A 15,666-nucleotide genomic window follows, 5' to 3' on the forward strand; every position below is an offset into this window, starting at 1 on the left:
AACAGAAAAAAAATCGTTACTATTAAACTGTTTTTAAGTTAATATTAAAATAAAAGTCGTATTTCTCTTAACTAATAAGAATTTAATTATATTGGTTCATTTTTTTTTTAGTTTCTACTTAAAACAACTTATTTTATAAAAAATATCATTTTACGATAAAACAAAATCTCTCTGTCCTGAAAATACACCCGGGAATGCATCGCTGCAGACTACAAAAATGTCGTCTTCAAATTAATAAAACTATTGCCAGTGCCGCTGCAAGGAAGGTGGGCTCTCTCTGGAAAACTACTAACACCTGAAAGTATCCTATACCTCTATAAGGCCACCATTCATCCATGTGTGAAGTATTGCTGTCATATTTGGGCTGGTGCATCTGCTGCTGGTCTCTCGCTCCTTGATAGGGTTCAAGAGAGAGTCGCAAATCTGATAGACCCTGAACTGGCATCCAAGCTTCAGCCTCTGTCCCATCGACGAAACGTTGCATCCCTCTGCCTGTTCTACAAGTATTTTGATGGTGAATGCTCTGACGAACTGCAGGCACTTGTGCCCCCATGACGTGAACACCCTCGACAACCCGACTGGTTGCTAAATCACCCCCCACACTGTAGGGATCCCTGGTTGTAAAAGATCTTTCTACTCCAGTAGTTTCTTCTCCAGAGCCGTTGGACTTTGGAATTCCATTCCAGGTCCCTGCTTCCCCGCCTGCACTGACGTGCAGAAGTTCAAGTGTAACGTGAACCGACATCTTGCTGCCCGAATCCCTACATAGTACCCTAGTAGTTGTTGCCCCTGATAGTAGCCCCCTACACTAAAGTGGCAATGTGCCTTGTTTGGGGTGAAAATGTAAAAAAAAAAAAAAAAAAAAAAAACAATCGAGGTGCCTTGAATAAGATTCCAGACTTTTATTGTTCGGACATTTAAAATTGTCGTAGACTCTTGAAAATTACCGACGTCATTGTCATACATCTCATAAGATGACTGACCAATGTTTATGAGTTCAGATTTAAATGAAGACCTACAGCAGGAATTGGAATACATCTTAGTAAAGCTTATTGTGATTAACTAGCTGTGACAATCAGGCTTTAGTAGAGTGTATTCCAATTCCAAGTCAGTCATCTAAGGAGTTGTATAGGAATAACATACTAAATTTTCAAGAGTCTCCGACAATTTAAAATCCTGTATAAAAAAGTTTGGAAGCTTATTTAAGGCAACTCGTATTTAAAATAAAAAAAACTCTCACAATTAATAAGAATTTAAGCATACTGGTTCATTTTTTCGTTTCTACTTGAAATACCTTATTCTATTAAAAAAATATCATTTTATGATAAAACAAAATTTTCGCTATGAAAAAAACAACAGGTCTGCTTCGCTGAAGACTACAACATGGTCGTCTTTAAATTGATAAAATCAACAAATATTTGTTATAAACCGTCTTTGTCCATTGTGTATTTATCATTTTTAAACCTCTCAAAATATTCTTTATCTCCCAACTAACAATTCATCCTTTTCTTCGAGTGGCTTTCGGCCTTGATAAGTGTTGAATAATAAAGTAGTAACCATTCTTATAAATTAGAAATGTTTTAGTTCCTTGATTGTCGTCCGTCAACTAAAGGAATAGAATTTTTAAATAAATCCTTTTCAATAGATAAATTCCATTTATTTGAAGTATATGTAGCTGACAATAATTTTATTTTCGGTAAAAAGACAACGAATAATTTTTTTTTTTTCAAAATGAATGACATTGCTGCAATTTTAAATAAATAGAAGTTGTTTTATTTATTTCAATAATATTTTTCTAACAATGACAATTTTTTTTTATGTAACATAACATATTGTTTTTAATATTATTGCCCCTGACACATTTATTATTACAAAAAGGGAGCATTTCTATTAGTGTTGAGACGATTATTCGGAATCAGGAATCGCATTGTTTCATGTACCCAAATGAGTGACAATAGAAAAGTGCCCATTATCTCTACTCCTTGTTACATCATTTGTGGAGTCACCCATCATCTCGCAATCGATCACGAAAGTAAACTTTTCCAGATAGGATATAACGAGATACAATTATCTACAAGGAAGATCTTTTGGGTGCTATGACAGATAGGAATACTGATATAGTGAGTTAAATCTTGGCTGAGGCCACAAGATGATGATGATGACTCCACCACTATTCACCAATATCATCATTTATATTACAAACTATCTTATTTTCATTAAATGTTACTCGTGTTTCTTGCGTTATCCATAAAAGGCAATTCATGCTTCATGAATACGTTTATTAAAGATTAGATCGTCTGATTAATCCCCATCCCCAAATGATGCTTAGTGATTAATTCGATGTCACTATGTTAAATTATGGTTACTTTCACCATTAAAAAATTGTTAGCCAATCTTCCACGATGAACACCCGTCTAGTTGAAACCACTCTTTATCTAAAACGTAGATTCCATGAACAAAGCTTCTTTCTTAGAACTGCACGCCAGTTGAGCTCTCTACCGCTTGCCTGTTTCTCTCCTGACTTCAACATAAATGTCTTCAAGTCTAACATAAACAAATTCCTGATGAACCGCCCCCTTAAGTAATGACACTTTATCAAATCTCCAATACTAATGAATACTGCAACACTATACCATTGATTACTGTACACAAAATAACCCTTATCCCCGAGTGGCTTCTGGGCCTTGATAAGTGGTGACCTCCATGTAAAAAAAATCAAATTATTACCATATTATTTAGATTTTTCGGCCTACTATTATCATCTTGAGTGTCATTTTCATAGCGTTTCGGTCGATGTAACCTCCGATCTTCTTCAGGTGTAGCTTTGTTGAACTCGGGTATATTTCTGTCGAACTCGGACATTTTGGATGGAATAGGAACAGTAGTCCAAAAGAACCCAAATAATACGAATAACCAATCCTCATCTACAAAAATTCTGAGACATCAAATTATATCATCCGTCAAGTAAAAGAATAGAATTTTAAAATAAGAAGACACATAGTTGTTTTATTTATTGCAATAATATTTTCAGAGGACAAAAAATATTTTTACGTAGTATAATAAAGATATTGGCTTTAATATTATTGAGCTTGGCACATTTATTATTACAAAAAAGGATGATTCCTATTAATGTTGGGACGATTAATCGGAATCGGGAATCAGAATAATAGTTATATTTGGGAATATTGAAATCGTAGATTCCATGAGCAAAGCTTCTTTCTTAGAACTGCACGCCAGTGGAACTCTCTGCCGCTTGCCTGTTTCCCACCTGACTACAAATTTGACGTCTGCAAGTCTAACATAAACAAACTCCTGACAAACCGCCGCCTTAAGTAAGACACTCTATCAAAACCCCCAATACTAATGATTGCTACAATACTATCTCATTGATTACTGTACACGCAATAACCCTTATCCCTGAGTGACCGTCGGGCCTTTATAAGTGGTGACCCCCATGTAAAAATAAAATAAATCGGTATCGGAATCGGAATAATTTGTTCCTATTTTCCGATGCCAAAAACGTTTTTTTATTTACTTTTTAAATGAGTTGGTTTAAAACAACATATTCCATAGTTGGTAGTTATGATAAAACAAATATTTATTGATTTTAAACTACCAGTAAATAAAATCTAAACCTCACTCCCCTCACAAGAGTATTTGTATGCCTTAAAAAATATCTACACACTTAACATGTGTTTTTATGGTAATCGGTAAAAATAAGCATTTTATAGTCAAATATTAAGTTTTTTTTTTACACAGTGATCACCACTTATCAAGGCCCGGAAGCCACTCAGGGATAAGGGTCATTGCAAGTACATTACGTTAGTGTGGAGATTTGATGAAGTGTTAAATTAGAGGGGGCGGATTCATTAGGAATTTGTTAAAATTGGACTTGAACACATCCAAGTTGTAGTCCGGAAGGAAGCAGGCAGACGGAACAAAGTTCCACAGGCGTGCAGTTCTAAGAAAGAAGCTTTGTTCATGGAATCCGCGTTTTTATTTAGGCACATATATAGAGTGGGGGAAATTTTTCACAGTGGATTCAGCTAGACGGGTGTTTTTCGTGAAAGATTGGCGAGGGGGGACCAGGGATTGGAGTTCAGACGAGCACCTGCCATGAAAATAACAATAAAACAAGGATAGGCTCGCAACGTCTCTTCTGTGGGAGAGAGGTTGCAGGGTAGAGAAAAGGGCATCCCCCATTAAGCCACGAAGTCTATTTTGTACTCTGTCAAGGCATGATAGGCTGTTTTTGGCAGCTCCTGCCCAGATATGACAACAGTATTCCATCCTTGGACGTACTTGGCTTTTATATAGATAGAGAATTGCATCAGTAGTGAGATATCTTCTGGAGCGGTAGAAGGATCCCACCATCTTTCCAGCGACCTTGACAACAGACTTGATGTACGTGTTCCATTTCAGATCAGGAGTAAAGGTCAAACCCAGAAGCTTGTCAAAACACGGGGCCTCACCACGACGAGAGCCATCGATCACAATTTATGCCAGATGGGGATCAGAGCGTTGATGATGTAAGGATAGGAGTGTGGTTTTGAATGCATTAAAGGTAACCAGCCACATCTTTCCCCACTGAACCACGCGCTCGAGATCAGAGGAGAGAGAATCCGAGAGAACTTTGTCATTTACAGCCTTTGATGTGCTGCCGTATATGGTCGTGTCATCAGCATAGATGTCAACGAATGATTTAAGTATGTGTTTAGGGAGGTCATTGATGTAGATCAGAAAGAGAGTTGGGCTCAGGATTGACCCCTGAGGAACTCCAGCATTTATATTGCAGACCTCCGATTTTTGTTCATCTACCACTACTCTTATGAGCCTATCGGAGAGAAATGATTTAATGATTGAGAAAACATTTCCAGTTATACCGTAGCTGGAATCTTGTGAAGTAGACCCTTATGCCATACCTTGTCGAAGGCCTTTGATATGTCAAGAGCAATTGCCCTAGAAAGGAAGCCTTTGTCAAGAGATTCACTAATCCTGTGGGATATAACCGTCAGCACATCTGCGGTAGATCTTGCAGAGCGGAAACCATATTGTGTATCACTAAGAAGGTTATTCCTGCTGAGGTGGTTGACTATTTCTCTATTTAATATGGATTCCAGCAACTTACTCATAACACACAGGAGACTTATTGGCCTGTACTGAGAGGGAGAGGACTTATCACCTGAATTCTTAAATACAGGGCAAACTGATGAGGTCTTCCAGGGGGTCGGAAAGTACTTCTCCTTAAGGCAGCGCTTAAATAGTTTCGTAAGTATGGGAGCAAGTTCTGGTTGAAGCTTTTTTAACACTATAATTGGGATGCCATCAGGGCCAGTTGCCTTACTAGAATCTAGGTTCTTGATTAGCTTGGCGACCTCATGCACATATATTTGTATGTTACCTAGCTTGTTCTGTATTATAGGAGGAAATATGGGGAGTTGATGGCCTTCGTCGTATAGGGTAGAATTAGCTGCAAAGTTCTTTGCAAATAGTTTGGCCTTGTCTGACGCTGACGAGATGACCTCTGGTCCATTGATAATGGTTGGGATAGAACGCACACTTCTGTTTAGGATCCTATTTGTTATTTGCCAAAACTAGTGGGATCCAAGCCGCTGATCAGCTACTTTGGATTTAACAGACTGGGCATATAGCTCTCTTGCATTTGTTATTACTCTTTTACAGTGGTTGCTGGCAGACCTGAAAGCAGCTTTAGTCTCAGTGCATCTATTACGTTGGTAGCTATGGAAAAAGTGATTTCTGTGCGCGATAGCAGCAGCACATTCAGAAGACAACCATGACTGGCTGTTAGGTTTTTGTTGGAATGTACTATAGAGGACACCTCCTTTTTAAACATGGAGTGCAGAGGTAAATCAGATATGAATGTACGGAAGCTATCCCAGTCAGCCATAGAGTATCGGTATACAGTATGGTGGAGGGGTACGTCTGGGGGCTTCTTACATTTCGTTTTTATCTTAACTGATACGACGGAGTGGTTGGAGGATCTTAGAAGAGAATGAACGGAACATGAACATAGCTCAGGGAAGTTGAGAGAAAAAGGTCTAAGAGGCTTGCATATTAGTCGGCTGTATCGGGCACACGGGTGGGTTCGCGAACAATCTTAGTGAGGTCATAAGCAATGGCAAAATCATGACAAAACCTCCCCTCACCATCTGTCTTATTTGAATGGGTAAGCCATTCCACATTATGGACGTTGAAGTCACCACAGATTTGGATGTTAGCCGAGGGAGTTGAAGACAGTATGTGGTCTATTTTCTCAGATATTCTCTTAAAGATAGTAACTCCGCTGTTGTGGGGCCTATAGAGGGCAAATATGAATGCAGTGGTGTTAGCAATTGCAACCCTGAAGCACACATAGGGTAAATTAGGATCTTCTCTAGAGATATCCCTGCCACACGGGAAGCCATCCTTAATGTAGGCACATATTCCATGCCCATGGCGATCTTGGGTGTCAGATTTAGCTGTTAAATTGGAGTATCCATTAATTATGAACTCATCTAGGGAAGTGGTCGGCCCTATTCCAGTTTCACTTAGAAATAATATGTCCGGTTTCGTCTCCTGTAATTGGGTTTCAACCTCTGGAAGGTTGGAACGTAGACCCCTGATATTGGAGAAGGAGACCTGGTAGTAGGAGTCTACGTTGGAAGGTGGGGTTCTAGGTTTAATCGAGTTTTTATTCTGGAGATATTTCATGTTGAGGTTTTGGGATTTGTGGAATAGGTCGGCATACTTGGTTAGAGCAGTACAGAGAGGGAAAGTAAGAGAGAAAAAGACAGGAATTTTTTTGTAGCACACGAAATAGGTAAAGCCGTAACAATTACCCACTAGTATGGCATCGAGAGGCCCCACCAGAGACTACTACATGGTCCAGATCCACTCACCAAATGGCAATACAGTAGTCCCAGTACTTTGCGCCTGCTGATAGGACAGCCTCCTTAGTGGTTAATCCAAGGTTCGGGTCCCTGACTATCAGGCGGATAACATCAGCCCAGACAAAACGTTTACCTCCAGCACCCTTACTAGTTACATGGCCACAAGGACAGACAGAGACAGAAAAATGTCCGACATCTCAGACTACTGGTCACCAAGTACTACCGACCTTTAAGCAGCTTTTTCTTCACCCTTTGTTAGAAAAATCACTCATTGAATGAGGACTGAATGACAAAATAGGAGAAGCGAGAGTTACTGGAACTGCCGATAACACATCCACTGTATTATCTACTCTCCATTTAAAAAAAAAATAAAAATAAAAATAAAATAAAAAAGGGGGAGGGGGAATGGGTACGAGTGACTTATTTATATCTAAGTAGTAAGTCCGGTGCGAAGTAATAATTCAGGACACTTTTGATGATAATCTCCCCTCCCATATTAATGGGTGGAAGTTTGTCGTTATCTATCTAGTTTGAATCATTAAAGTTTCATCTTATAATTAATTAAAATCCAATAATTAACTATTATCAATTTGTAAAGTCGGCTTAATATTAATTTACATTCGAGTTTAAATAATTATTCAAGGTTTTACTTTAGGAGGTTCGTTTTCATGAGTGACTATTTCTTTGCACTGTATTATATTTCGAATGTACTTGAACATAAGGCTAACTATATTAGATTGTGTGATTTGCCAGCAAGAAGCAAGTATTTTCAATACAGGCAATCTTGCAGTAATAGTATATATTAAGTATTCTACTTAAATAAAGTCCTAAGTTTATCTACTCTAAAGAATAATTTCCGGCATTTTTCTTTTATCGTTAGTTGCCGGCATTTTGTTTGTTTTTATCGTTTAGCTTTGTAGCAGGAGGGGGGACGGATAAGACGGAATACAGACAAAAAGACAGGAGAAATACAGACAAAATACATAAAGAAAAACGAAAAACAAGTTTAAAAACAATATAACAAAACAATTAGGGTTAGTTTAGAAAAGAAAAAAAAAATAAAGAAAAAATAAAAAAAATAAAAAATAAAAATACTTAACGTTTTTGCACTAGAGATTCCGCCCGCTGTCTTTTTGTCAACTGTTAGCTGGCATATGTCTTTCTAGAGTGATTTATAAAGAATCAAAATCGAAATCGGTAATTGTATCGGAATCGGAAATTTAGTACGGAATTGGGCATTGTATCTGAATCGGGAAAAAATTGGCATCGTCCCATTACTAATTTTTTATAAACAGTAAACTATACTAATTGAAATGAGAAAAAACGGGATCCTGCTAATTTAATAATGTTTATTTAATTCCAGTAAGCACCACGATTATTATTTTTTTACATTAGTATTATATGACAGCTTTTACTTTGTTTCAATATATGTGACCCTGATGGGTCACTGTGTATTCAACTATCAAATAGAGCGTAAAATTATGGCTTTTTGTCGCCTCACTTCATTCAGTCTCGTCCATTGTTGTCCATTCTCACCCATTCAGTCATTTGGTGTGTGAAGTATTTTGCATTGTGTCTGTATTTATTTCATATCGTCAGTCTTTCTGATTATTAGCGCCATTTTAAACTCATCTTTCCTTTGTCAACTGATTCCAATCGGCCATTTTCTTTTATTTCTTTTGTGTGTAATTTTTCACCTTTTTTTTTCTGAAGTCACTCGTTATCAAAACGGTATCACATTCGATGCAATTTCAGATCAAATCACACGAACTAAAAAGGAAACTTGATCGATTTGTTTATCTTATTGATTACCATTCTATTGATTTTATTTTAATAATTTAATAATCATATGTTTTTTTAACTAAGCGTGTTCTGATGGTACGGCGACTTAATCTACACGATTAGTGATAAGAATGCGATTATCAAAAACAAAAAAAAAACAGAGCGACGGACGAACATAATATGAAAACGTATTTTTTCAACATACTATTTTCATTGTTATTCTCACAACCTTTCAGTTTATGTAAGGACTAAGTTTCATCAAGTGTATCTAATCGACCTCGGGAATTTTTATGCCGAACTCGGGAATCCGCACGGAATTTCCAACGGTGCAACAGGGGTACAACGCTCTCGTTCCGTCAGCCTTGATTAGCTAAAGATCGTAAGTAATTTGAAATTCTATTTCCTAGTATCACTCAGTTGAGGATTGAAGCTTCAATCCTCAGAAGAGTATAACTTTTTTACAACCGTTTTTATCAAGTACTTTATCCACTGCGCGAATTTCTTAGGACTTCTTCGCAGTCACGGCTGACGTAATAATTGCGTTCTACTCAGGTGGATTAAGTAAGGTTTTTGTTTGGAATTTCGTGCAGATTTCTGTGTTCGACCAGATATATCTGAAGGTCTGAGGTTACATCGATCGAAAAGTTTTGAAAATGAAATTCAAGATGAAAGCAGTAGTCAGAAGAATCCAAATAATACGAATAGTTGATCCTTATCTAAAAATATTCAGAAACAGAAGATATTAACACGAGTATTGTAATACGCGGGCCTAAGGAAAAGCAAAAATTTCTATTTTTAACCGTTGATATTGAACTTTCATAACTGAAACAGATTCGCTTTGTTTATTTTCAGTTTTGTATCGTCACATGTTACAGATGCTCAGTCAGCTGTGTACCTTAAATTACTTTGTTCTTTCATTTCTCTTATTTACAGTGATTAACTGCATTTAATCTACTCCAATAATTGCATTTTACATATGTCAATATATTTCACATATTTCAATATATTTGGCATATTTCAATATATTTCACATATGTCAATATATTTGATATATGTCAATATATTTGACATATGTCAATATATTTGACATATGTCAATATATTTGATATATGTCAATATATTTAGTCTTTCCTTTTTTCCTTTTTCTTTCTTTTTAGTAAATCATTCTAATAGTTATTTCTCGATCATAAAAAAATCTTCAAAACATTCCAATGATTTTTACAAGGAATTCTTTCTACAAAAACATTGTTTTTAAAATAAATTATTTAAAAAAAAACATTGCAATAAATCATTTTTCAAAGAATCAGTTCTCAAATAAATTATATTCAAAGCATTTCAATAAATTATATTTCAAAGAATCTTTTCTGATAACGTTTCTGAATTTTTTAGATGAGAATTATTCGTATTATTTGGATTCATCGGACTCCTGTTCTCATGTGGAGTGTGATTTTCTCAACGATTTGGTCGATGTGACCTCCGACCTTCTTCAGGTATATCTTATCGAAATCAGGAATGTTTCTGTCGAACTCGGAATTTGGACGGAATTTCGAACGGAACCCTTTATTTACTTCACAAAGGTGAGATATTTCCTCCACTAAAAATACGGTTAGAAGAACATTGGAAAACCGTAGTATGTTGAGAGATTGAAAAATCAGGTATAGCTGACCATATCTGGAAGGAAAATGGAAACCATCTACCTTTATGGGACGAAGTAAAAATTATAAACAGAAAAGAACAGTAGAGAGTAAGACGACTCAAAGAAGCAGCACATATGCTGCTAAGTAGACCTAATATAAAACTTAATGCGATATGGGAACGAGTAATTATAAATGAAAGATAATATATACAAGTAATAAGTAAAAACAATAATATATGTATATACAGTAATATACAGTAGTAATAATAATTAGTAATAAATGGTGATATTTACAGCTATAAATGAAAATAGGTTTAAGGCTCCTAAAATTCGTCCTGTTGTTGAAAGAACCCGTGGCGCAGTGCTTAGAGTATTTGGAAAATCAATTGTAAAATTAACATTGTTCTGAAGGTTGAAGGTTCGATTCTCAATGTGGGCGATTGAAAAATACAATTCCGAATTACTTGGACCTCTATTCAGTCAGGCTGACTGAACAGGACCATGCTACTCCGTGAAATAAATAAAGAATTATGTTCGAAATTCAGTCCGAATTCAACAGAAACATTTCCGAGTTCGACAAGATACACATGAAGAAGGTCAGAGGTTACATTGGCCGAGACTTTGTAAAACTCACACTCAAAGCTAAAACAGTAGTTCAAATTATACGTATCTTTTCTTATATAAATTATTCTCAAACTATTTCTCAAATCTGTTTTTTTTTTCAAAGCATCCTAATAAATAACTTTTCAAGGAATCTTTTCTCAAATACATTCTTTGCAAAGGATATTTTCACACTTAAATTGCTTTTTCAAACATTTAAATAAATTATTGGTTCCGAATGAATTGTATTTAACAGATTATTTCCACAACTGAACTATTTTTAAAAAAAAAAACATTTCAATAATTTATTTTCCAAAGAATATTTTCAACACATTTCAATTATTTATCTTACAAATAATCTTTTCTCAAATAGATAATTTTCAAAATGTTTTAACAAATTATTTTTTCGTCAACTTAATTATTTTTCGTAACATTTTAATAATTTTTTCAAATAATTCCTTTCTTAAATAATTTACGTTTCAAAATATTTCAATAACTTATTTTTCAGAGCATCCTTTTCAAATAAATTATTTTCTAAAGATTCCAATGATTTCTACAAGGAATTCGTCCTCAAATAAATTATTTTTTTTAAGAATTCATAGCGTCTTATACTCCAAGTTTAGAGCTAACTTTAACTCGTAGCTACTCAGATTTATGTGGGCGAGAAAATGAGTTTAACTTATCTTTAAAATAACATGACTCGACGATGAGATAATAATTTTGCGTTAGGTTTGTACATTAAACAGATAAGCATCTTCAAATTTTAAATTAATTAAATAAAATAATTGATTAAAATATAGAATCCTATTTTGGAGACAGGGAATTCAACTTATTTATGTACAAAAACATCGTTGATCTTAATCTTTATAGTAAGGTAAATAAGATAACAATGTAGTAACATGCTACACAAAAACCATAATTACTCGAAACGAAATTGCTAGAGTCAAGAAAGTTTTAAAATAAGTTAAAATCTTAGACTGACGAAAAAAGCGAGATAATAGCCAACATCTTTACAATCATATAATGATGAGTTGGCTCATCCAATCTTGATGAAACGCCCTGCTGGGACGACTGACCTTCATTCCTTATCTGAAATAGAAGACTTACATCAAATATGTTGCTAATGTCGCTGGAGAAATGGTTGCATCATTTTATTGCTCGAAAAGAGGTTATCCCAATGCAATGCTCTATTTCTATAAGAGTCAAATATTTCCGAAAATAACGTACTGTGGCCACATCTAGAAAGGAGCTGCTCAGAAAGCTTTTTTCTGTTTTCGCAGGGTTTAAAACCGGCTTCTAAACTTAGTAGGTGATATCTTTTCCTCTCCTTGCAACCTCTTTATCACAAGAGAGACATGGCGAGTCTATCTCTGCAAGTTTTTCCTCTTCATGTCAAGTGCTCGACTGAACTCCATTCTATGATCTACTCCCTGCAAAACATTTACAAACATTCGTTTAGTTATAACCATTTCTCCCACACTCTATTCGTGCCTAAATCTAAACGAAAATTCCAGGAACAAAGTTTATTTCCTAGAACTGACTGTATGTGAAACTCTGTACTGCAAGCCTGCTTTCTAGCTGACTGACATGGTCGTCTTCAAGTCCAATGCAAACAAGTTTATGTTGAGCCGTCACATTAAATAATCGACTCAATTTCCACCACTTCTAATCATTACTCTATTGGGTGAAACGCACCATGGACTTAACCGATTCGAACGGTTATTTATGCCATTGTTTTTTCGCTTTTCGCTGTGTTTGTTTGTTTTGGTTACTGACCACATTACACAAATTCATATTCATCTTCGAGTGGCCTCAGTGGTGTCTCCTTTAAAAGAAAATGTTTTTGAATGATCACATCATATGAATCAAGAGATTGTTGGCATTGGTTTCCCCGATATCATTCTAGTCAAAATTATTTCTAGAAATGTGATCCGATGCTGGTTAAACGGCTCCACATGTGAAGCTATCCCCGTTGCAGCTCACCCAAATGTAACCCATGCTCGTCCTTCGCAGGGGATCCTTCGTAAGGTATCTCAACGTAATAAAACCCGTCAATCAATTTGATCAGAATCAATTTGATCTTCTGGTTGATATGCCGCTGCTTCGTCAATCTGTCACGCTGAAAGGGAAACAATCTCATACACACAAAAGAAAGACATTATCTATTCTACTGGTTAATTCACACAATGTACAAAATATATACTTAATTGTCCGTAGTTTACCAGACCTTACTGAGCCAAAGAACTAACAATAGATTGATTTCTCTCTCTCTCTCTCTCTCTCTCTATATATATATATATATACATATATATATATATATATATATATATATATATATATATATATATATATATATGGCAGTAAAAGGATGCGAGAGAAGAGGATTGGTGATGACCCTTCGATTGTATTTGATTCTCTCAAAGTCTCAGCTTAATCTGCCGATTTCGTCGTTGAGGTGACGAAGTACGCCGGGCCGCTTCCTGGACCAATCGCGACTAGTTACGTCAACTCATGGGAGGTCCGCATTCTCATCGGTGGTACATGTGGATTGCAGGCGCTATTCTCATGATCGAAATGTTAACCCCGTGACCTCTCAGTCTTGTAACTGCACTCAAAGGTCAAACAACCCTGAGTCATCACTAGTTGGCATCGAAAATAAAATTATGTTTTCGTTACGACTCTCATAGTGACATGAAGTTGTCGTTTTCATAAAATAATAGAATTTATAAATCAAATCTTTCTTTCAGCAGGGCACATAACGATACCTTACGTATAAAATAATCGTATCTGCCCGGCATTCTCCAATGTTTCCGGAGTTTCAGCCTCCTCCCGGTGGGGAGCCCAATCACTCCCTGGACGGTCACGTCACAGAAATACTCTCGGGAGGAACCAACATCCTAAGTGAACGTGATATTGTGGAACGAACTAGATTCGAACTTGTAACACCTTGGTCGTCAGTTTGTGTTGGCAACCACTTAACAGCCTCCTTTTCTAACGATGAAGATATTATTTCGAACTTAAGCTTAATATGCCAATAGGGTTAACGTAATATGGACATTCGTTTTCATAAAAAAGAATCGATGCTCTAACAAAGTACTTAGTTACATTATAGTTCTTCTTTTCCCCCTTCTCGTTCTTTCCTCTTTCTTCTCCTCGCTGATGCATTTAAGTTTACACACATAGTTGTGAAAATTCGTTCTAAAAGGTAAACATCACAGACCGACCGATTGACAACCTGTAATTAATATCCATGGAAGCCTCTAAAATACATAAGCAAAATTTGTATGTAATCGATTATGGCGTTAATAATAGCCTAGACTGAGCTTCGCCGGGTTCTTTTCGCCTCGGACTCAAATGCAACAAAGTCTTGACCATTTGCGGTGTAATGCTAGTGCTGTGCAATTCTAGGAAGTCCATCCTCCCAGGCTTTTCCTTCTCTTTTGAGGATCTCTGCAAGAGAATGCAAACTAGGCCGCTTAGGCCTCTTTTGCAGAGTCAAAGTGGCCCCACTCTCGGAGGCGCTAACATTTATATCCCACTTTTCGACCTTTCCATCACATTTCTCAATGTGGGAAAGAAAATATATAGACCAGACTTAGTATTTACTTTGCTTTAACAGTGTAAAGTTGACTTTATTCGACCATTTTTAATACGCGAGTGACTGACTGTATTTCATGACATGATATCAGCATAAAGGTATTAACCTTGGTTCATATTATTATACATTTGATTTAAATGTTAAGGTATTTAGAGTTTCATTGTTTTATATCCCTTTTCTTTTGTATAACTCGCACAATTGGATAATAAATATATGAAAGGCCGATGAAGGAATCTGCTGAAATTACACAAGATATGAAACAGTAACAAAATAGAAGTTAAAATATTGAAGCATATTTTTTTTTAATTTTCTCATTGAAAACGAGGCTTATCAAAATGGCGCACATTTTTCTCTAATAAGACGACATTTCTTTTTCAGATATTGTTTTCTTTACTCATTTTATTTCACAGGTTCGAATCGAAATCGGTTTGTTTCTGTGTTTTCATTCATTTTACTACTTGTTCAAAAATCATTCTTGTTCATTTAATCATTTCTGACATTCATTGCTTTTTTTAATATCCACTGTTCTACTTTTTATTTCTCATAATTTGTTTACTATTTGTTCGTCTTGTACATTTACTTCCGCCATTTTGTTATTTTAGTTTCCTTTTAATTTCGTTCAGAAGGCCCAAACTGGCCGGGAGAGGCCACAATAGCCATACATCTCTCACTTATAACTAATACTTATTTACCCAATTGTTTTTAGTTTTACCAAAAAGGACTGATGGATCAGGTAAATTTGCACCCTATATCTATATTTTCTCCTTTTACATTCGATATATATATATATACATATATATATATATATATATATATATATAATCAATTGTTTATTTAATCGCAACTTCACCATAATATATCTCCGCTGATACATCTCGCAGAAATATAGAAATTGCGCTAAGTCCAAAAAGAAACATATTCTGTCAACAGGTCTCTATCTGAATAGAGGCTAGATATTTAAGTGAACAACGAATTGGATCTACAGAGGCAGTATAAGAAATTCAAGCTATTTGAAAAATGTTCTTCGATAACTGACCCCCCGATATACAATTCAACCTATATATATATATATATATATATATATATATATATATATATATATATATATATATATATATAGTGCCTTTTGATGCTTCCAAGTACGTGCTAAGTAAAGCCAT

At 35.6% G+C, this 15,666-nt stretch overlaps 1 protein-coding gene across 1 annotated transcript in view; it reads left to right on the forward strand.

Annotated features, from left to right (window-relative positions):
- Positions 1-15,666, forward strand: part of LOC145243820 (lens fiber major intrinsic protein-like) — a 274,792-nt gene that overhangs the window by 140,677 nt on the left and 118,449 nt on the right. Inside the window, exon 4 of the mRNA XM_080106848.1 lies at positions 15,213-15,239. Within this exon, the coding sequence (XP_079962974.1) occupies positions 15,213-15,239 (27 nt within the window). The remainder of the gene's footprint in view (positions 1-15,212; positions 15,240-15,666) is intronic.

This window comes from Euprymna scolopes, chromosome 22, assembly GCF_053919585.1.
Source record: "Euprymna scolopes isolate OS-2025 chromosome 22, ASM5391958v1, whole genome shotgun sequence".
Classification (NCBI taxonomy): domain Eukaryota; kingdom Metazoa; phylum Mollusca; class Cephalopoda; order Sepiida; family Sepiolidae; genus Euprymna; species Euprymna scolopes.